The 21,189-nt window shown below is 43.4% G+C and overlaps 1 protein-coding gene across 7 annotated transcripts in view; it reads right to left on the bottom strand.

Moving 5' to 3' along the window:
• CREB5 (cAMP responsive element binding protein 5) overlaps nucleotides 1-21,189 on the bottom strand; it is a 268,384-nt gene that overhangs the window by 202,733 nt on the left and 44,462 nt on the right. For 2 of the 7 annotated variants that reach the window (XM_081164720.1, XM_081164725.1), the window contains exons 2-4: nucleotides 7,025-7,155; nucleotides 3,716-3,787; nucleotides 2,007-2,100 (exon numbers count right to left, since the gene is read on the bottom strand). In XM_081164720.1, the coding sequence (XP_081020846.1) occupies nucleotides 2,007-2,100; nucleotides 3,716-3,769 (148 nt within the window). In that variant the 5' untranslated portion in view covers nucleotides 3,770-3,787; nucleotides 7,025-7,155. Of the gene's footprint in view, nucleotides 1-2,006; nucleotides 2,101-3,715; nucleotides 3,788-7,024; nucleotides 7,156-16,969; nucleotides 17,031-21,189 lie in introns of those variants that run through there. The other 5 variants (XM_081164721.1, XM_081164724.1, XM_081164722.1 and 2 more) reach the window with 5 other exon arrangements.

A 21,189-nucleotide genomic window follows, 5' to 3' on the forward strand; every position in this document is an offset into this window, starting at 1 on the left:
TGGCGCTGCAGGTTGCGAACATGCCTCCTGCACGGATCACGTTCGCAACCCGAGGTTCCACTGTAATCTAACTGTACCACTGAGGGCTAGGGAGGTGGGAGGATGGGGAATATGGGAAGTTTCTTTTCTTGTTATTACGTCTTACTTATTGTTTTCATTTTTAGCTTCGTAAAATTATAAAAGCCAATAAAAATATATGGTTTTTTTTAAATAAAAAGAACTTCTGCTTCCCATACAAAAAATGGGGAAAGGCAATTAGAGACAGCTGTAACATAAGAAGACCCCTTTGGATAAGAACAAAATTTGGTATCCTGTTTTCCACAGTGATCAACCAGATTTCTATGGGTAGACCAGTCCTCTCTTACTGACCTTTTGCAGCAATTGGTACCCAGAGGCATGTTGCTTTCTCTAATCTTGAAGGTTTTATTTAGCCACAATGATTATCAACCACAAAAAGTCTTATCCTCCACAAATTTTGCCTAACTCCCTTTTAATGTTCTCCAAGTTGCTGGCCATCACCTGATTTTGCATAACTTAGCCACACCCTGTGTTACAGAAGAAGCACTTTCTTTCATCTGTTCTGACTCTCCCATCCTTTGGCTCCATTAGATAACCCCATGTTCTAGTATTATGAAAGAGGAAGGAAAACGTCTCCCTATTTGCTTTCTCCACATCACACATACTTTTGTAAACCTCTATCATGTTCCTTCCCTTCCCTTCCTCAGCTTTCCCCCACAAGGTGCAAGCTATATATATTGCTCAATTGCACATAGTTTGTTTCTGACTTTTTGTTTGTTTGTTTGATAACATAGATGCAAAGGTTGGAAAATTAGAAAGTGGAGAAAACAGCACAATTTCCCATATTTATGTATCTTGGAGGATGAAGCATGTATGGCAAAGGCACATTTGTGCAAAAAACAAGGAAAATGGTTAAGGCTTCTTCCTCACTGTACCAGTTTGTGCTGTCAAAGAACAAAACACTGGAAGAAACAACACACAACTAAGCATCACATGGCAGGAGCAACACTTTTGACTCACCACAGTACTCCTCAAACAGGACTGTGCCTATTTAATTTATCATACACTCAGTTGGGAAAATGTGAATGGGCTGTGGTCTGCCTTTTGCATCTTGAGAACATAACTGAACAACGAAATGAACATAAGCCCATTTACCATCCAAGGTGTGACAGCATTGTGGGCCAGCACCCCTCATTGTGATCCAGCACTGAGTCCTGAATATTGGGGCTAATCTGCCTCACCTGCTGGAGCCTCAAATCCAAGCCTGCCTGTGCAATTGACCAATAGCAGGCAGGCTGGAAGGTGGGCCTTTCCCAACGGGCGGGCCTAACGGAGCAGAAGGCTTCCCTTGGGTCCGCTCCTGGGGAAGAAGAAGCAGCACACCCTGGCCTTGCACCCAGTTATTCACCAGATCTCCCACTCTCCCTCCCTTTGTATATTGGTTTTCTTGTTTGTGCTTGACCTTGCTATGGACCTCGTTGGCTGCCGTCTTCAAGGCCAAGCAGGAATTTTTTTCCATCTGACCAATTGGCTTGTCGTCTGGCAGTTTTACCTACCTCATAGCAATCATTACAACTTGGCAGCTCAGGTAAGCCTTGGTTGGAAGGGAGGTTGTAGCCTCTGCCTGCGCCTCTGAGGGAACAGTATCCCGTTAAAGGGATCCAAGAGGAATTGCTTCCACCCAGATGCCCAGTGATCTCTCAGGGGCATTCCTATTTGACGTAGGTCATAGGATGGCCCTGCTCTCAGGTTGACCCAGGTGCTTCCAGAAGTCAATGGTTATACCCAGTGCCTATGCCAAACCTCTGACACCTGTAATCAGTAAAGCTGTAGCCTTATTTGACCCAAATTCTAATGTGTCTTGTCTGCTTATTCCTGGTAGATGGGGCAACGGGGGTGGGGTGGGGAGCCTTGGCACGAAACTAATGTTTATCCTTATCCGCATCAGAATTGACAACCCATTGCCTTTCCTCCTCCTATCTTCTTACCTGATAACATGTTATCTGTTTTCAGTGAAGGAAACTTCAAAGTCATTTCATGTTTGTGCCTGTGAATCATCAGGTGATCTTCTGTTGGAAAACGCTGCCATGCAAACACAAAAGGAAGGAAAGATTTCATTTCTGAATATATGTCTGGCAAAGGACATTATTTTTGTTCTTAAGGTAACTGGTTCAGGCATTACGACAACACGGTAAGGATGTGGGAAGGGGTGGACTCCAATGATGCAATGAGTAAAATTAATCTTTACCCATCATTTAAGAGAACCTATTTTCTATAAGGATAATGGCACACGCAAATGTATTTCTCTAGCGGTGGTTGCTTTGGTGGTTAGTGGATTTTTGGTTCTCCCTCCCCTTTCTCTATACTTTTCAAGGTGTGCTCAGACAATAGTCTATAGATATCATCATAAATATTCATAGTACTATTTCAGTGTTGATATCAAAGCAGCCAAAACGCCACCATCAATGCACATAAAACCCATGGGAATGCCAAAACAGCTCAATGAATATTAGAATGCAGATTATTTTGGGAAACCAGATTATGACTCCACACTGTAACATGTTGTTTCAGGAGCCACTTCTTATTACTGCGCAAGATGTCCCCAAAGGGCTGGAGTTATTTTATTTTATTTTTCTTATTTATTAAAAGGTTTGCTCTGCTTTTCATCTCATCTGGGTCTCAAAGCAGTTTACAGAGAATAAAAAACATACACAAAATGTAAAGCATATATTCACTGGACTAGTGACAGCTGTATAGCTTAGCTACAGAATTGTGTTACGTGGCTTTATTTATTATTTCTATCTTGCCCTTCCTCCCACAGGATCTTGGGGGTGGGGGTGGTAAAGGTAAAGGGACCCCTGACCATTAGGTCCAGTCATGGACGACTCTGGGGTTGCGGTGCTCATCTCGCTTTATTGGCCGAGGGAGCCGGCATACAGCTGGTCATGTGGCCAGCATGACTAAGCCGCTTCTGGCGAACCAGAGCAGCGCACGGAAACGCCATTTACCTTCCCGCTGGAGTGGTACCTATTTATCTACTTGCACTTTGACGTGCTTTCGAACTGCTAGGTTGGCAGGAGCAGGGACCGAGCAACGGGAGCTCACCCCATTACGGGGATTCGAACCGCCGACCTTCTGATTGGCAAATCCTAGGCTCTGTGGTTTAACCCACAGCGCTACCCATGCCCGACTTGCAGGGTGGGGGTGGGGGTGGTACAGAATCCTAAATATAGTTTCTATCAGTGGTTCCCAATTAGCCAAGTACTGTGGACCTCCTGTTTTTCAAAAGCCAAGCAATTGCTTTTGAAAATGTTGGAATCTCTGTGGCAGTTTGGTTAGGTGAATGGTGTCACCATACCCTCCAACATGTCCCAGCACAAAACCAGGATGCATGTCTTCTGGGCTGTACTCCTGCATTAGCATGGTCCCCCAAAATGAGATGCCTTGGACAGTTGATGGATATGTGCCATGGACTCCCTGGGTGGGTTAGGCGGGCCCCCAGAGGCCCGCAGGACACCAATTGGGAACCACTGGTTTATACAATAACAACACCATATAAAACGAAATATCCAAGCAATATCAAACAGCCTTTAAAAATCCGTAATAAATGTATAAAAGACCAGATACATGTTAATACACCAGAAGACGTTATGCTACAGCTATAGACTTGGTTTGTATTCCTAGCCATTCAACTCACCTGGGAGCAGCCTGGGGCGCTGCAGACAAAAGGCCTCTCCTGTTCCAAATTCATCTTTGATTCCTCATGAATCTACATGTTAAAAGGAAAGGAGGGAAAGGGAACCCCTAAATTTCAGAAAACAGAGAAAGTATCGTTGCCTGGGCCCCCATAAAAAACATCAACAACACACAGAAACTTTACCACCCACCCTTAGGAGTGGTAAAATCAAACTTCCTAGTGTCTGCTCCTAAGTGCCCTTCCAGAGTATATTTGTGCACTTAAAACGAGGACAGAATTATCCTGTCAGAGGAAGTTTCTATCTGGAGAAAAATTATTCTCAGTGTTATTGTTAGATAATACTACCAATGCTATTCAGAAATAACACAAATTAAATACTGTATACCTTTTTACCTTTGCCTCTTCTAGTGATTATCACTTCAAACATAATGCTTAAGAGCCTTTTCTAAGACTCTGAAGTGATTATCTTGAGCAGTGATTAAGTATTAAGAAGATAAGATTAAATATTATTTATTGATGTATTTATTAAACTTATATTCTGCACCTTCCTCCAGATGAGTCCAGGATGGCGATCATCAAACAATACAATGAAAATCTCTAAAAACAGTTCTAAAGAAACAGCTGCTATAAAACAGTTTAAAAACAACCTTCCAAAAAGAAAATTTTAAACTCCTAAAATCAGTTAGGTACTCTCTAGCTAACAATCAAATGCATGAGTAAACAGGAATCTTTTTAAATTTCTCCTAAAAGTTAATACTGAAGGAAATGGAAGCACTTCACGAGGGGGGGGCACTGCAAAAGTTGGGGACCACCACCCAGAAGGCCTGGCTGTGGGTCACCACCAACCACCAACTGAGCCTCCTTTGCTGATCATAGGGCTGAAGATGGTTGCTATTGGGGAAAGCACTCTTTTAGATTCGATCCATTCCAATATAGGATTGGATCCAGAGGCACTTCCTCCATAACAGATCGAACCCTTGCTGTCCAAATAATGAGTGTAATGAAATGACCTCTGAAGGTATACATTTTTGCATGAACAAACAAAGCATATATAATCCATCTGTTCAGTGGCGTAGCATGGGTTGTCAGCACCCGGGGCAAGGCAAGTAATTTGTGCCCCCTAACCCGTGGATTTGCGCCCCCAACCCTAACCCCCAGATGTTGCGCCCGGTGCGGCTGGCCCCCCCTGCACCCCCCACGCTATGCCACTGCATCTGTTGTCCTTTGCATTAATTTATTGAAAATAATGTTCCATCATTCTGCCCCCACATTGTGGATGAGGGGAGAAAACAGACTTTATACAACCTGACAACCGAGCCACTGCATCCATCTCTCTTTCTTATAATGTGTGGAAAGATGCAATGTGACTTCAGCACAGGAAGAAGGGGAAAGAGCTAAAAGAATCATTTGAAATTATTCCCCCCCCCATGGCAATATTAAGAATATACTATATGTTTGGAATGTTGGGCAGGAGCATTCTTTTTTTGGGGGGACGGGGTTTTCATAAGCCTCAGTTGGTTATATAATGGGAAACCAATACCCTAAATTGCAAATTATGGATCCTTGTTGAAGAAACAGTTTTGACCATGTCACTCCGTGGAAAAACTCGCTTCAGTTCTGGAACATTCCTTGTGGCAAATGTAGTCCCAAGTTGCTTTCCATTGCTTTGCTACCTTCATCCATAAAATAGCAACTCATGCTTATTCAGTTTAGAACTTCCAATGAACTCGTTAGCAACAAATTACATCCATGTCGTCTACTGTATAACTCTTGAGTCAATCTGATTCAATTTTACAGGGATATTTGTTAGCTTAAAAATCTGGAGATTCTGTCACATTATTGTCCCATTTTTGGGGACTGGCATTCTTGGTTGGTATAGCAAACCTCTCACCCACTGTGAAGCTGGTGAAAGTGTGGGAAGTTGATATTCCGCTCCCATATTCCATTGCATCATGACTTGTGCTTGTATTTTTGCTGGCTGCTGTTGCGATAGTTGAAACCATTGTAGATTATATACATTTGGACTTCTCTAGTTATCAAGGCTATTGAACCTTATAATTGACACCAGGAAGGTAGATCTGAAAATGGGTCACGTGATCATGTTTCATTGGCTTTTACCAATCATTGATTTGGAGGAGGGGGCGATTTCCAGTAGACTCATGGAATCATAGAATTGTAGATTTGGAAAGGATCCCCCAAGATTCATCTAGTCCAATGCCCTGCAACACAGTGTAGTACACACTGATGCTTGCAAACTGCAAGCTGTGTTTACTAGGGTGGCTATAATATTGTTTCCTTACACTGATAAACACATATGTCATAACAAACTGAGTCACAACAAACCTAAAGAGAATGCTGAAATAAAGCAGGAGCAGGCGGTGGGTCAGCCTAAAAATCTCACTTAGCTTCTCTTGCTGCAGTGAGTCATTTCCAGGCTAGCAGGACAAGCTGGCCCTTGAGCAAACTACAGTGGTACCTTGGTTCTCAAACTTCATCCGTTCCGGAAGTCCGTTCCAAAACCAAAGCATTCTAAAACCAAGGCGTGCTTTCCCAAAGAAAGTAATGCAAAACAGATTAATCTGTTCCAGACTTTTAAAAACAACCCCTAAAACAGCAATTTAACATGCATTTTACTATCGAACAAGACCTTTGATCCATACAATGAAAGCAATAATCAATGCACTGTACTATAAAATAAATAAAGACAGTCCGATTATTATTTTTTCTTACCTGCACTGATGATACTCATTGTTTAGATGGGGGGCTTTTATCCATTTCCACAGTCACACAACCAATCAATCAGTAGCTAAACTGGGTTCCAAACAGTCACAAAAACAAATTGACCAAAAAAAAAAATCTCAAAAACAAAAATGCAAAATAAATAGCAAAAACAAAAGAGCCAAACTTAATCCATTTCGGAAGTCCGTTTGACTTACGAAATGCTTCTGATTGGTGCAGGTGCCCTGGAAACAATAGCCGACAGCCATATTGGACGTTTGGTTTCCAAAAATTGTTTGAAAACCGGAACTCTTACTTCTGGGTTTTCAGCATTTGAGAACCAAGGCGTTTGAGAACCAAGGCGTTCGAGAACCAAGGTACCACTGTATAGTGGTTTCTTTCTGAAATAGACTAATGCCATGCTTGCTTGCTTTTATTACATTGGACAACTCTAATATGGATATGCATCAAGACACCATAGAAATCTCTTACTTATCTTACTTATTAATATTTCCAAAAATACCCTTTTTCATTTCGTGTTAATAAATCTTAAAAATGCTTCATATTAGCGAAAGGCTTTGAGAAACTTACACTTTACATTTATTAGAAGAAGGTACCACACTGTCCTGCTCACATTCTTCAACTCTGGGTCAAGAGGCAAACTTCAAGCGAAGAGTCTGTTGCTATTTCAACACAGGCCTTTATTGCTCTGCTGGTGCTATCTAAATAAGAGGGGAAAGCTGGTGAGAAAATTTTATGGCAACCCACAAACAATTGTCTTGGATCAAAAGAACTGTACACAGCAGGGCAGTATTAAGTTGCAATATTACATAGAAACTAGAGAGAGAAATAAGGTGGGTCGCAGCTCTCCTTTTCTTTCTTCCATTATAAAGTGGGATTTCCTTAGTCTTACTTTTTCTCAGTGGAAGCTGACAACCGAACATATCTCAATCTGAACAAAACTACAGGATTATCTATGAATGTGGGACTAAATTTTCTGTAACACGTGAAACAGGCTTGGCCGCAATTTTCTGGAGCTTTAGCAATTTTAACACAAGAAGCAATTCTCAATGAAATTACGGAGACATTTTTATAAAAGAAGTTCAGGCCATATATACTGAACAATCAGCAAAATTGATCGTAAATAATGTCCTGGCTGAGAATTGCAAAATAACCAAAGGAACGAGGTTGTCCACTGTCACTTTTATTGTTTATAATAGTTTTAGAGGTTTTGGTGCAAAGAATAAGATGTAATCAAGCAATTAAAGGAATAGGGGTGGGAAAGAGAAAATATAAATTAAAAGCTTTCTCAGATGATGTGGTGATGTCTGTAGAAGAACCAACAGAGTCACTCCCGAAATCACTAGAAGAGATAAAAAAAATCCGGAGAAATATCAGGTCTTAAAATGAATAAAGATAAAAACAAACTCCTGGTAAACAAAATTCCTGGTAGGGAAATTGGGGACATTCCAGGATCAAAACAGAAGCCATGATGGCTTTCGTAATTCCAGTAACGTCCCTGGGGAATCAGGGTATGATAGCAGCAGCTGTATCTGAAGTGCTGCTCACAGGTCAACAGTTTGGGGTACTAAGAAACCAAAGGCTGGCCTTGGAGAATCACCCAGGACAGCACTTTGTACAAAGCAGAACTTTTGCAGCTAGTGCAGCAGTAAGTAGAATTAACTCTCCCTCCTCAACCCGCCTCAACATAGATGTTCCTGCTGCTCAGGAACATGAGGCGAAGTAAAGCTGGTTGGTACAGATGCTACAGGAAGACCAAAGGAACAGGTCATGGTGGAAGACCAGCTTGTATAACAGGAAAACAGGGTGGAATTCAGACTTTGCAGAGGGAGCACTTTGCAAACATTTTCATCCCTTGTGAAATTAGCCCACCCTTTCATGATTCTTTGTGTCAGATCTCATTAAAAAGAATTCAGCACAGGACTATACAAAAGAGACAGCAGACCAAAGAGTTCAAAGATCAAGTACAGATAGGGTTGAGACCGTGCAGAATGATAATATCTCCACAAATCCTTAGTCCGCAGAAAGGATATCCCACTGAACTTAAGTAAGTGAAATTAGGGGTGTTGAGCGTTTTTCTTTCTCTCCCCCCCAAAAAATTTGTTGAGCTAAAAAATGAGGTTTTCAGCTATTTTTAATTAAAGTTATCCAAATCTACACTACTGACATGGGCCATACGCCATGGTTTCCCCAGGCATTTCAGCAATTTCCACCTGGACACTGTTTGCGAGGACTGAATGCTGGCTGCATCCCGGAAATTTCAGACATATGGTATATAGTAAAATATATGGGAACTGACATCTTAATTTCAGAATCGAAACAATTGTGCTTGTAATCATTATATGCCAGTTTCTGAAAGTATTAGCGTAGTTGTGCAAGTGAAAAGAAGCTTAGGATTTAATGTGGATGTTAACAACATCTTTCAAAATTCATTGCCCTGTAGTGACCAAGTAAAGCACAGTATTGGCAGCCTACATATGCTAGGAAGTCCACTGCATTGTTGAAGCCTGACACACCGATGAAATATCACTCACTCAGCACGAGGCAGAAAGATACATGGCATTCAGACTGAAAGAGTGTGGATAAAGATTGGCTGAAGACAGAACTGTGTTCAGGCCAATATTGTTCAATGTGCATTCTCTAATGGGTAATTCACATAGCTATGGAGAAGGAGTGCATTCTGACTTTTCCATAATCTTCACAAATGGCTTGTGTGACTGTGATAAGCTGCATATATACAGTACATACCGTATTTTTCACTCTATAAGATGCACTTTTTCCCTCCTAAAAAGTAAGGGGAAATGTGTGTGCGTCTTATGGAGCGAATGCAGGCTGCGCAGCTATCCCAGAAGCCAGAACAGCAAGAGGGATAGTTGTGCAGTACTCCCTCTTGCTGTTCTAGCTTCTGGCTTAGCCCCTCAGTCCATTCCCCCACCTCCCGGAAAAGCCCCCAAGAGCCACGTGGAGCATGTGTGTGGCTCTTGGGGAAAAGCCTGCAAGCGCCGCACACACGCTCCACACAGCTTGTGAAAGGGAGTGCTGAGCAGAGCCTGGGATGCATACAGGCTCTGCTCAGCACTCCCTTTAAAGAATTTTTTTTTCCTGCATTCCCTCTCTAAAAATAGGTCCATCTTATGGTCAGGTGCGTCTTATGGAGCGAAAAATACGGTACATATCATACATAGGCAACTCCTGCAGCCAAGCTGGTGTAAAACGTATTGCTCTCCTTTCCTTTGGACCACATCAGCAAGGCTGAGAGGAGGGTCTTGTTGTCTGGGCAGCCCAGGACCTCCATACACACTGCCCAAGCTTGCACCCCAGAGAGCTCACTTCAGTGCTGCTAAGGCAGCAAAAACAACGCAGGAGGCAGCACTTATGAGTTACTGGTCTCTTCAGCCACAGCAGGCGCTGTGATTCTCCAGCAGTTTAACTTTACCCCCGGAGGCGTACTCCGTTGTCTCTCAAGATGTCAATGATACATAATAGGGAGAAGGGACTTTTTTTGCATGTATTGGAAATAAAACCCAAATATTGTTGTAATATTCTTGCGTAAATTAATCCACCACCACCACCCCTATCTCAAAACATGTGTTTAAAATTGAACGAGAGAGATTACAATGTCCCGGTACATCTTCAGTGGTACTGTCAAGTTTGAAGGAACCCTGAGCAAGATGCCCTTGGGCAGGAAGGAGGGATGTTGCCACGACTGCTCAAACACTTCCCTCCCACATGCCACCCTATCCCTTCCCTGTGGCACTGCCTCAACTGCTCTAGCACCCATAACCTGCCAGCATGGCCATTCCATATCCAACCCATGTTCCCCATACATCAAAATCAACTTAGTCACAACCCCTCTTCAATGCCTTCCTGTCTATACACCAAGGCAGCACCCTCATAAACCACCTCAAGCTCTTCCCACATTTCAAACTCAGAAACAAGGCCCATGTGGAGCAGGTGCTGGTAAACAGCCTCTCTCACTGTCTTAGATTCCAAGCAAATATTTTTCTGGAGGGAGATGCAGCGGCTGCTTGACAAATGACGTGAAAGGAGAGCAGGGCCACCAGTATCTCCACCTCAGCCCAACATGGGCACAGCCTCACTGTCAATCTGTCATGGGCTTAGTGAATATACATTGCAAAGCATGGTCCCTAACACAGCCAGGAGCAAATTACAGACATATTTAAGTAACCTGAAGTTTGGGGGTTTTGGCCCTTCAGATTTTCCACAGGTCTGGAAACACCTCCAGAGAACAAAAAAGAATTCAAAAATACAGTGGTACCTCGGGTTACATACGCTTCAGGTTACATATGCTTCAGGTTACAGACTCCGCTAACCCAGAAATATTATCTTAGGTTAAGAACTTTGCTTCAGGATGAGAACAGAAATCATGAGAGCCAGTGTGGTGTAGTGGTTAAGAGCGGTGGACTCGTAATCTGGTGAACCGGGTTCGCGTCTCCGCTCCTCCACATGCAGCTGCTGGGTGACCTTGGGCCAGTCACACTTCTCTGAAGTCTCTCAGCCTCACTCACCTCACAGAGTGTTTGTTGTGGGGGAGGAAGGGGAAGGAGAATGTTAGCCGCTTTGAGACTCCTTCGGGTAGTGATAAAGCGGGATATCAAATCCAAACTCTTCTTCTCTTCTTCTTCAACAGAAATCATGCTCTGGCAGCACGGCAGCAGCAGGAGGCCCCATTAGCTAAAGTGGTGCTTCAGGTTAAGAACAGTTTTAGCTTAAGTACAGACCTCCGGAACGAATTAAGTACGTAACCTGAGGTACCACTGTACAGCACGTTAAACAACAAGCCCACTCCTCAAATGACCACTCCTCAAATATTTCACTGCTCACTTTGTATCTTACCCTTGTGGGTATATCAGATTAGCACAACGTTGTCTTTGCACAACTGCTGGAAAGGAATGGCGTGAAATCACTGGACCCTGTTCTCCTTTCAGTCTTTGCATAAAAAACAAGTAACTAAATAAAATATCTGCAAAAATTTGTACGGCTTAACTCGTAAGAATATCACGCAGGCTTGTTTCCTGTTCCAATGTTATTCTTGAAGTGGGTTGCAGTCAGAATCTGATTTTCATCGAGCTATTATTATTTGCAGCTGTGCGACCTTCTTAACCCTGTTTCAAAAGTGACATTTCAGCCTTCAGCTCCATCCTGACTGAATGTTGCAGAGTTTTCAACCTTGTGATTAACCCTTAAGAAAGGGACAGAGTAATTGTCGTACATCCACCCAGTCTAGGTCAGAGGCTCAGCCCTGCAAACTATTCACTATGGGCATATTTGTTTTCCATGGAGAAATAATACGTATTTTTTAATAAATAGAAAAGCTTCAATGGAATGTAAAATCCACATGGATTCACGAGAAACATGAAAAAGAGAGGAGGGGAATCTAGTTCCCTGCATGCTGATCTCTGTTAGAAAGACATTGGTTCTTCATGCTTGACTTGGGACAACTTCCAATGTTACGGGACAGACAAGTTTCTGTTTGTCTACACTACAGCATGCTTCACAGAGCACTCTAACCCATGAAGGAGGGAGATGCATGCCAGCGTCGATGTTTATCATGCATCTTCAGTCACGCACCAGCTCCTCACTATACATTATTAAGTGTTTGATGAAAGAAACAAGCAGTGAACAAATGGGAACTTGCCTTGCCTGTGAATCTTGAAGTATCCCATAGCATTTAGCCCAAGTTCCTGTGGGCATTATTCCCAACTCCCCTCGGGGTTTGTTTCCCCCCATTCCTAGAAGTTAGCATTCTGTGGGCACCGGTTACACTCAGTCTTCTCTGGGTTCTTTGTGGGGAATTGTTTCCACAGATTCGTCCCGTACTACTGAAACTTCAGAGTTGCACTCAGTCTGCTGACAGCTCTCTCTTGTGTGTGGCTGTCGTTCACTGGTGCTATTTTTTGAAAAAAAGAGGTGCCAGAACTCACCATGAAACTCCCTTCATTGTCTTAGAATGGCAATGGTGCCCACCTGAGAGGTGCTGGAACTGAATTCTGGTGAGTTCTGGTTGGGAAAAAAGCCCTGTCCATCGCTATTTGGCCTGTGTACGTCACAGAGGATGGAGAATTGAACTGGAATCTCGAATTGACTGAGCTGGCTAGTGAAGACATGCACCCAGTTCAGACCAAACAGCATGGTTTCTTGTTTTGAGCACACAAGCATTGCATTTACATGCTCCCACACTTGAACACAAGTGGGGAAAGGTTTTAAACTTCCACTCCTAGTCTACACACACACACACACACACGTTTCCCATTTTAAGCAAACTCAGTTTGATATCCTGGTTTGATATCCATCCTGGCTTGCTACCTAAATGTGGTTCGTACAAACTACAAACTCCCATATTAATCAGAAACAGGAAAGTGATGTTTAAGGGGCCCAAAACAGACAAGAAGCTTTAAATCGCTGCCCTGTGCACATGAAGGCAAGGGCAGAGGCCTGAGGCTCACACTGACTTGTTTGTAACATCTTTGCACGTTGGTCATCATTGTCAACCTCTGCAATTTGCCCAGCTTGATACAAAGGAATGACCTGCAAACTTACATTTTCTAGCTTCTACACTGGATACATGAGGTCGGGATTTTTACTTTCCCAGTTATGCTATAGGAAGAAAGCAAATTTACCTTCTTCTTAAGCACTGAGATGGAAGACATCACCAAAATGAAACTGCATTAAATTTAGTTATATTCATCATGCACACGCAGTGGTCCAGTATAATGAGCTTTTTCTTATTTGCAATCTACTATGTAGTAGACTTCAGCCCACACATATATCTGCTACCTTCATGGTCTATTTCATGCATCTGATGTAGGGTACTGCCTACACAAACTCGTGCCACAATAAACCAGTTAGTCTCTCAAATGCCATAATGATCATCTTGGTTGATTTATTTTCTGGGGGCAGTAAATCCATTAGCATGGCTAGTTTTCTGGAATTACTCTAAAAACAGCATCATTCAAAACATGGTGAAGGAAGAGTTAATGGCAAACTTTGTTACCAGTTTCTCCCTGCCTGAGTAAACCCTCCCACCAATTTTCAGGATCATTGGAATGAAATGGAGTATGATGTTTTTCCTACTGTCCAGCTGAAGTGCTTGTTTTAAAAACAGCTAGCATCAAGCTTTCCACATATGTACACATACAGGATTCATTATTACACTTGTGGCTGTTTGTGCTGCTATGGTAAAGGATCTGTCACCCATATTTTCCTGGATTAAAATATTTCCAAATGGGTCTGGATGCTGGGAAGAATTCCACATGTGTGGCTTTCTAAACAGGCCTTAGCATGATTGATGGCTGGGACATCAAATCTCAGTGGTGCTTTTAGTGTAGTGTTATGCAATTATATGCAAATGCTGACTGCATACAGAAATACAATCGAACTGGAAACTTATTTATTTATTAAAAGGAAGGGTCCTCTATCAATCTATATAAATCAAAATGTCTAAAATTGTGGCAATCATCTGAGTTCTCCAGAATTCTTCATCAGGGAAAAATATGTTACAGAAAGTAGGGACTGGGGCAACAAGGAAAGCGCATACACACACACACAAAATTTACGCTGCTGTTGTAGCCACAAGTTCAACATGTACACTCAGTTCCAAGATGAATGTTGCAGAATGTCCCTCCAAGATGGAGGTTGCGGAATAAGTCCCTCCCATGTGACCTCCAAGGGATCATAGATTGTAGGATAAGGAGATGGACAAGTATTCAAAGAATGAGAGTACCAAAACAACTTGTTATAGGCTTTCTTTTAGTAAATATAGATATAAAAACAGAAAACAGTACTGAATCTTAAATGGAGAAAGTATCTGAAACAGACTTCTTTTAAGGACAGAACAGAGATCAAATATTATGTTAGATACAGATCCCAATTTCCCTCATGGACTTACTCTGGTGAAGTTTTACGTCTATCTTCCAAATCCAATCATCACTTTTGGAACGTAAGAAGGGAATTTCCCCTAGTGTAATTCATGGTGTTCGTGAATTGAAAATTCCATTAGAGTAGAGAATTACAATTGCGTGGACAGGCGGAGTCCCCAGATCCTGCACGGTCCCCCCGTCAAGTGGAATAACAACTCAAGACAATGTGCTATGGGATTAAATTGGCCACAACTTTATTAAATTTCAAATGTGGGTAGACCTTGGCTCAGGCATTGGGCGTTCTCCCTCCCCGGTCCCCAGCCGGGGACCTAGGGAGCATCAGGGTTATCCAGTGTGTGTGGGGGGGATGGGCCGGCTCTGGAGAACATATGTTCAAGCAGAGATGGCCGCCCCCGTAACGCCGCCACCGCAGGAGAGAGCAATGACGACCTTTCGGTGTACGGCCAAAGCCTCCCTTCAGAAAACCCCTTTAACGGGGAACCCTGGTATCGCCGCCGCAAGAGGAAGATGGACAAAAGGATTCCGCCCAAGGCCTGATACCGCCAAAGTTGTGACATTTTGCTACGGGAAAGGTGAAACCTGCCAATGCAGGGAAATTCCTTTCCGGCCCTTTAACAGCGACCTTAACGTAGCAGCGACCGCATACCTGTGAAGAAAAGTTAACCTGCAAAACCTGTGAAGAAAAGTTAACCTGCAAAATAAGACATTAACTGAGGGTGGGTAGGGTGGGAGAAGCTCTGGAGCCAAGTGAGGATTCCCAGGTAAGATCCTCCCTCTATTGTGTGGGCAGGTAATCCCTCTCCTACCTGACCTGGTCTCCTTGGCAACGCTTCCCCCAGGTGGGATTGGACAACTGACTGAGGTAGGCGGAGACCTCCAGGTATCCCACCTGAGGGAAGGCAAAGCCAAGCCTATGCTGTTGGGGCCGCTCCAGATCTAGGGGCTGCACGCGTCCACGCAAAGGCCGCCCCCCGTTTTAAGCGGGGAGCGGTCATTCATGACTCAGAAGCCAGTTACATATCTCCAAACATTTGAGCTGAGAAAGTGGATAGACATTAACGGAGTGTACCAGGGTCACAGGGCAGGCCTTTGGGCGAGAAGTCAATGGAGCCACTCCACAGAATGAAGAGAAGGGTCCCCCAAAGTATCTACCTGCTCCAGAAGACTGCAAAACCCAGAGCCTAAAACTACCTTAAACAGTGCCATCTACATGTTGTAAGTTAGGACCTAGAGAGCCCAAAATATAAAAAAGACAAGAACAGGGATTGGAGTACTGTAAACTGGCAAAGCAAGAATGAGAAGTAGCAGGAGATATTGTGGAGTGCGGTGGGGAGAGAGAAGACTAGAGAAATATGAAAAGTGCTAAAGGAATATGACTCCCATGGCCATGCGATGATTTTAGTAAATGACACTTATGTGCAGTGAAGGCTGGTCCAGTAGGCTGAATTGGGTGCTCCTCCACCAGCCTCAGCCTGTCCTCACCCACCTACCTCCTTACTTGCAACCAATTCAGTGGGTCATTAGGAGAACCTCACCAAGCTACAGTTTTCAGAGTGGCTTAACAATTTATCTCTCTTCACTGGAATCACTGGAAATAGTAGCTCTGTGAGGAGAATAGGTAAAGGTAAAAGTACCCCTGACCATTAGGTCCAGTCGCAGACGATTCTGGGGTTGCGGCGCTCATCTCGCTCTACAGGCTGAGGGAACCGGTGTACAGCTTCTGGGTCATGTGGCCAGCATGACTAAGCTGCTTCTGGCGAACCAGAGCAGTGCATGGAAACGCCATTTACCTTCCCGCTGGAGCAGTACCTATTTATCTACTTGCACTTTGACGTGCTTTCAAACTGCTGGGTTGACAGGAGCTGGGACCGAGCAACGGGAGCTCACCCCGTTGTGGGGATTCGAACTGCCGACCTTCTAATCGGCAAGTCCTAGGCTCTGTGGTTTAACCCACAGCGCCAACCACGTCCCTCTAAAGTGGTATTATAGGCCTTTAAATGTAAGGTGTGAATGTGGCCCACCTTAGGCAATATGGATTCCATGGGTCAGGAAGGAAGGACTGTTTGGGCACAATAGTTCTAAAGGGCTATGGAATTATGCTCCTAGTATAACGCATTTGATGCCCACTGAAACATTTCTGAGATAAATAAATTTATCCATAAGTTGCCTTGGATTGGGGCCCATCTGGGGACAAGGTGGGGTATAAATAAATATATAATAATAAATAATAATAATAAATACTTTTAAAGTGTACAAAGGCCAGGGAAGGCAATGCCTGCTCCAGTGAGAGCTCTTAGCAACATCTGGTAAACACACAACACTTGAGACGCTTTCTTGGATGCTTGCAGATGGGGTCCTGTCAAAGGGCTGCCCTCTCATTTTTATTCATGGGCTCATCGCATGTGGCGTTGTGACTTACAAGCAACAACTTTCGTTGCTGAACACCAAGCAACCGTTCCTGTTGTTGTTATTTGTCTACAGTTCATTAAGAGGTTTCCCTCCAAAAATAATATTGACAGAGGGTTTTTTAAAGAGAGAGAGAGACTGTACTGTAATTCCAGTATGCTAATTGCTTTAGTTTACAGTACACCAGGAGATAAAAGAATGGGCCTACCTTGAGCATAAATAAATAGCTGGCTTTCTGAAGAGAAGGAGGGGGAAACATGAAAGGCATCCTGGGGAAAACAACAACACAAGCCTGTTCAGCTGACTTTCATACCAAGAACAGATGTAAGGTTCTTTCCCCCCACCCCCCACCCCTCTCAATGCAAACTTTGAAAAACATTTCCAGGCACCTTTTGCCTCCTGGTTCATCTTAAGATATTTCTGAAGTTTCTAAAACCAACAAGGAACATACAGCGCTATATTGCAATGTGGGTATATCTATACCAGCTTTTAAACACAAGATCAGCCTAAATCTCTCAGCCTAAATGAGAATTCCTGGGGACAAATGAGAACTGATGGGGAACGCTGGTCATTTATAACTCACCAGGTAACCTTTATTTATTCTTTTGCTCCTAATCAAACATAGTCATTGTTTTCCCCCTCCAGGGGAAAAACAACTAAAGGTAATTACAGAATTTACAGTATTACACACACAAAAAAAAATTAATTACAGGATCCAGTATTTATATGATCCATAATATTTGGTAGGTTAGTACAGTATTATAAAATGTGGGTCTAGAAAACAGCAAGTGGGTTTCTGCTCAAAAAATGTGGCTTTCCAATCTGCTCCTTCCCACTATAGTTCCTTCCTTGCACCATCCCTTCTCCCACTGCTCCTGAGGCTGAATAATTTTCCAGAATGGTGTAGGGTGTGGCAGTCGCCTACCTACATGGCCCCAGGGCTGGTGTCAGAACATGGCATTTTCCAGCAGCTCCAGAAAGCTCAAGGAAGACTGTCACACATTTCTCACAGTGCCCTGGACCAATACTATAGCAGGGGTTACACAGGAGCATTGAAATAAATTTAAATCCCTTGGGATCTGGTGCTCAGACTTCTAATGTTGCTGTCCACTGTCTGATAAGCCTCCACATTGGGGCTCATGGTCTGTGTGTGTATGTGTGTGTGTGTGTGATAATAATAATAATAATAATAATAATAATAATAATAATAATAATAATAATAATAATTTATTATTTATACCCGGCCTTTCTGTCTGGGTTTCCCCAGCCACTCTGGGCAGCTTCCAACAGAATATTAAAACACAATAAAACATCAAACATTAAAAACTTCCCTAAACAAGGCTACCTTCAGATGTCTTCTAAAAGTCAGGTAGTTGTTTATTTCCTTGACATCTGATGGGAGGGCGTTCCACAGGGCAGGTGCCACTATTGAGAAGGCCCTCTGCCTGGTTCCCTGTCACCTCACTTCTCACAGTGAGGGAACCACCAGAAGGCCCTCGGAGCTGGACCTCAGTGTCCGGGCAGAACGATGGAGGTGGAGACGCTCCTTCAGGTATACTGAGTGGCGGGGGGGAGCTTGACCCCAATCTCCAAGGGCACCTCACACATAGACCCTTGTTAATATTTGGGCATTTGATAAGCTTCGCAATGACGGGGACGCAGGTGGCGCTGTGGTCTAAACCACTGAGCCTCTTGGGCTTGCCAGTCAGAAGGTTGGCAGGTAAGATGGCCATGGATATTTCCTCTCAGATTGCTATATAAACATACCACTACTAGTGGCTGCTAATGGGTCAAGTGGGTGTTGAAAGGTGTAGAACTGTTACATTTTTACGTCCTTATAGTTTCACATCAAGTTGAGCAAGGAATTACTTCTGTGTGAGAATTTCTCATTATTATCTTCATATGGTAGCTAAAAGAGGCGACTAGTTGCTTGGTATTTGGATAACTTTGGGGGTGGGCGGCAGAGATAGAATATGACTAGACAAGCATTTGTGAAATAAAAAATATTCAAATTATGTCTCACACTCTCTTTTTTGTGCCTTATTTTGTTTTCACATGCCTATCATTTTTTTTATGTATCATGGTTAGGGTTCTCAGAAGCTGGAAGTCACCTCGCAAATCTAGAGCTGGTCCTGATTAATCTTCTTAATTTTTATGTCCCCAGACTGAGGAGACTTTCTGTACATAGGACCTGGCAAGCAAATAATGTCTCAGGGACCTTAGCTGCATGTCCTTCTGAGGTAGAGCATTTCATAGGTGCTTCACAAAGCAATGTAGCCCAAGGCTCAGTCTGAGGAAGCTACTTCACAGGCCACACCCAAGGAAGACAACAATGAATGTGTTGTGCTGGTAACAAGAGGTGGGAGAAAATAAGGCACAAGCCAAAGGAGCAGGAATGTACCTTGAAAGGAACAGGAAAGGAGATGAAAGAGAGGAAGGCGGCTAGAGAACCTTGTAATGTGGAGTGAGTTACTGTGGCACAGACTGGAAGATGCACGCATACAACCCCATTTGTACTAACCCCCCCCCCAATGTAATTTTACTCAATCTGGAATTGAAATAAATAAAAAAATTGAAAAATTGTCCAGTAGCATCTTAGAAACCAACTAAGTTTGTTCTGGGTACAGTGGTACCTCAGGTTACAGACGCTTCAGGTTACAGACTCTGCTAACCCAGAAATAGTGCTTCAGGTTAAGTACTTTGCTTCAGGATGAGAACAGAAATCGTGCTCTGGCAGCATGGCAGCAGCAGGAGGCCCCATTATCTAAAGTGGTGCTTTAGGTTAAGAACAGTTTCTGGTTAAGTACGGACCTCGGAAACGAATTAAGTACTTAACCTGAGGTACCACTGTATAAGCTTTCATGTGCATGCACACAAAAGCTTATACCCAGAACAACCTTAGTTGGTCTCTATGGTGCTACTGGACAATTTCCATTTTTTAAATTTATTTCGACTGCATCAGATCAACACCTACCTGAATCTTCAATCTGGAATCGTTTGTGCTTCTCCTCAACATGGCGCTTTCCGTCTAAATTGATTCCAGATCCTGCCCCCACCAAGGTAGGTGTGGCTACTCCCTTTAATTTGAAAACCCTCCCTTTAATAGGTTATCCATGCCTTTTGCTTCCTGCAAGCACCCAAGGCAAATGACGAAGAAAGAGGTGGCTGCAATCTTGGTATACACCCAAAAATAGCAGATATAACCCCTATTGCTCGGACCACTTTCATTTGTTTGCAAATGGACCCTGTGTAGGGTATTGCAGAATCAGTTGGCAACGAGCTTTTATTTTGGAAATAAGACCAGTTTCTCAATAGGAGGCGGAAAATAAAACTAAATGCAGAAATCTAGGTTGCATGTTGGACTACATGGGGTGGGGTGGGGGACCAAGTACAGTGGTACCTCGGGTTACAAACGCTTCAAGTTACAGACTCCCCTAACCCGGAAGTAGTACCTCGGGTTAATAACTTTACCTCAGGATGAGAACAGAAATTGTGCGGCGGCGGCAGCGGGAGGCCCCATTAGCTAAAGTGGTACCTCAGGTTAAGAATAGTTTCAGGTTAAGAACGGACCTCCAGAATGAATTAAGTTCTTAACCCGAGATACCACTGTACTCAGTCTGTACTGGTTTTAGAATAAAATCTTGTTTGTACACAGCTGAAGGACTAAAAAAGCAAGATTGGGGAAGTTGCATGCGCCATAGTGGGGAATGGGCAAAAACAGATAGAAAGAAATAAGAAAGGAACAAATGACCCTGGGCCCTTTAAAACTAGCATTATAATGTATGTCGGAGTGTTGGGCTTATGGAAAGGCTATAGCAGCGCAGCAGATGCATGCTGGGTTGTATGCAATGAGGAGTAATAAAGAAACCAGCAGTTTGTATCTTGAAAACGCAGCTCTGTGCAGCTCTGTGCCCGTGCAACCCTTCCTTTTCCTGTTGAGTTGGAGCGCTACCAAACACTTAACCACTTCTCTGCACTGTGATGTACTGCATATGTAGTGACCTTTAGCCCATTCTGCACATTTAACAAATTTGCTAGCCAATTAACATAATGGCTTTCTGTACCCAAGGGCTCTCTGGAGATTATCAAAGGAGGAGGCCGAAGCTGAGCGTGAAATTTAGGGCACATCCAACAGAAACGCAGCTAACCAGATTAAGAGACACCACTGTCTTTTCATTCCTCCAGAAGGAGAGTCCTGCTATTCGTTTCACAATGGAGTTGACGGCTGTTGCCATTTGCTGGCAGGATAAACACAGCATCCAAGCTCAGCTCCTCCAACTGAGCAAGACAGAGAGTAGATGTCTAAGATTCTAGACGATAGTTTGAATTTATCACTGGTAGAACAGGTAGCACAATGTAAATATATCGCAGAGCCTGGCAGGCCAACTCTGCCCACTGTCAGATTCATGGAGCAGAGGTTCCTTTGGC

This window comes from Podarcis bocagei, assembly GCF_964188305.1.
Source record: "Podarcis bocagei genome assembly, chromosome: 12".
NCBI classification, from domain to species: domain Eukaryota; kingdom Metazoa; phylum Chordata; class Lepidosauria; order Squamata; family Lacertidae; genus Podarcis; species Podarcis bocagei.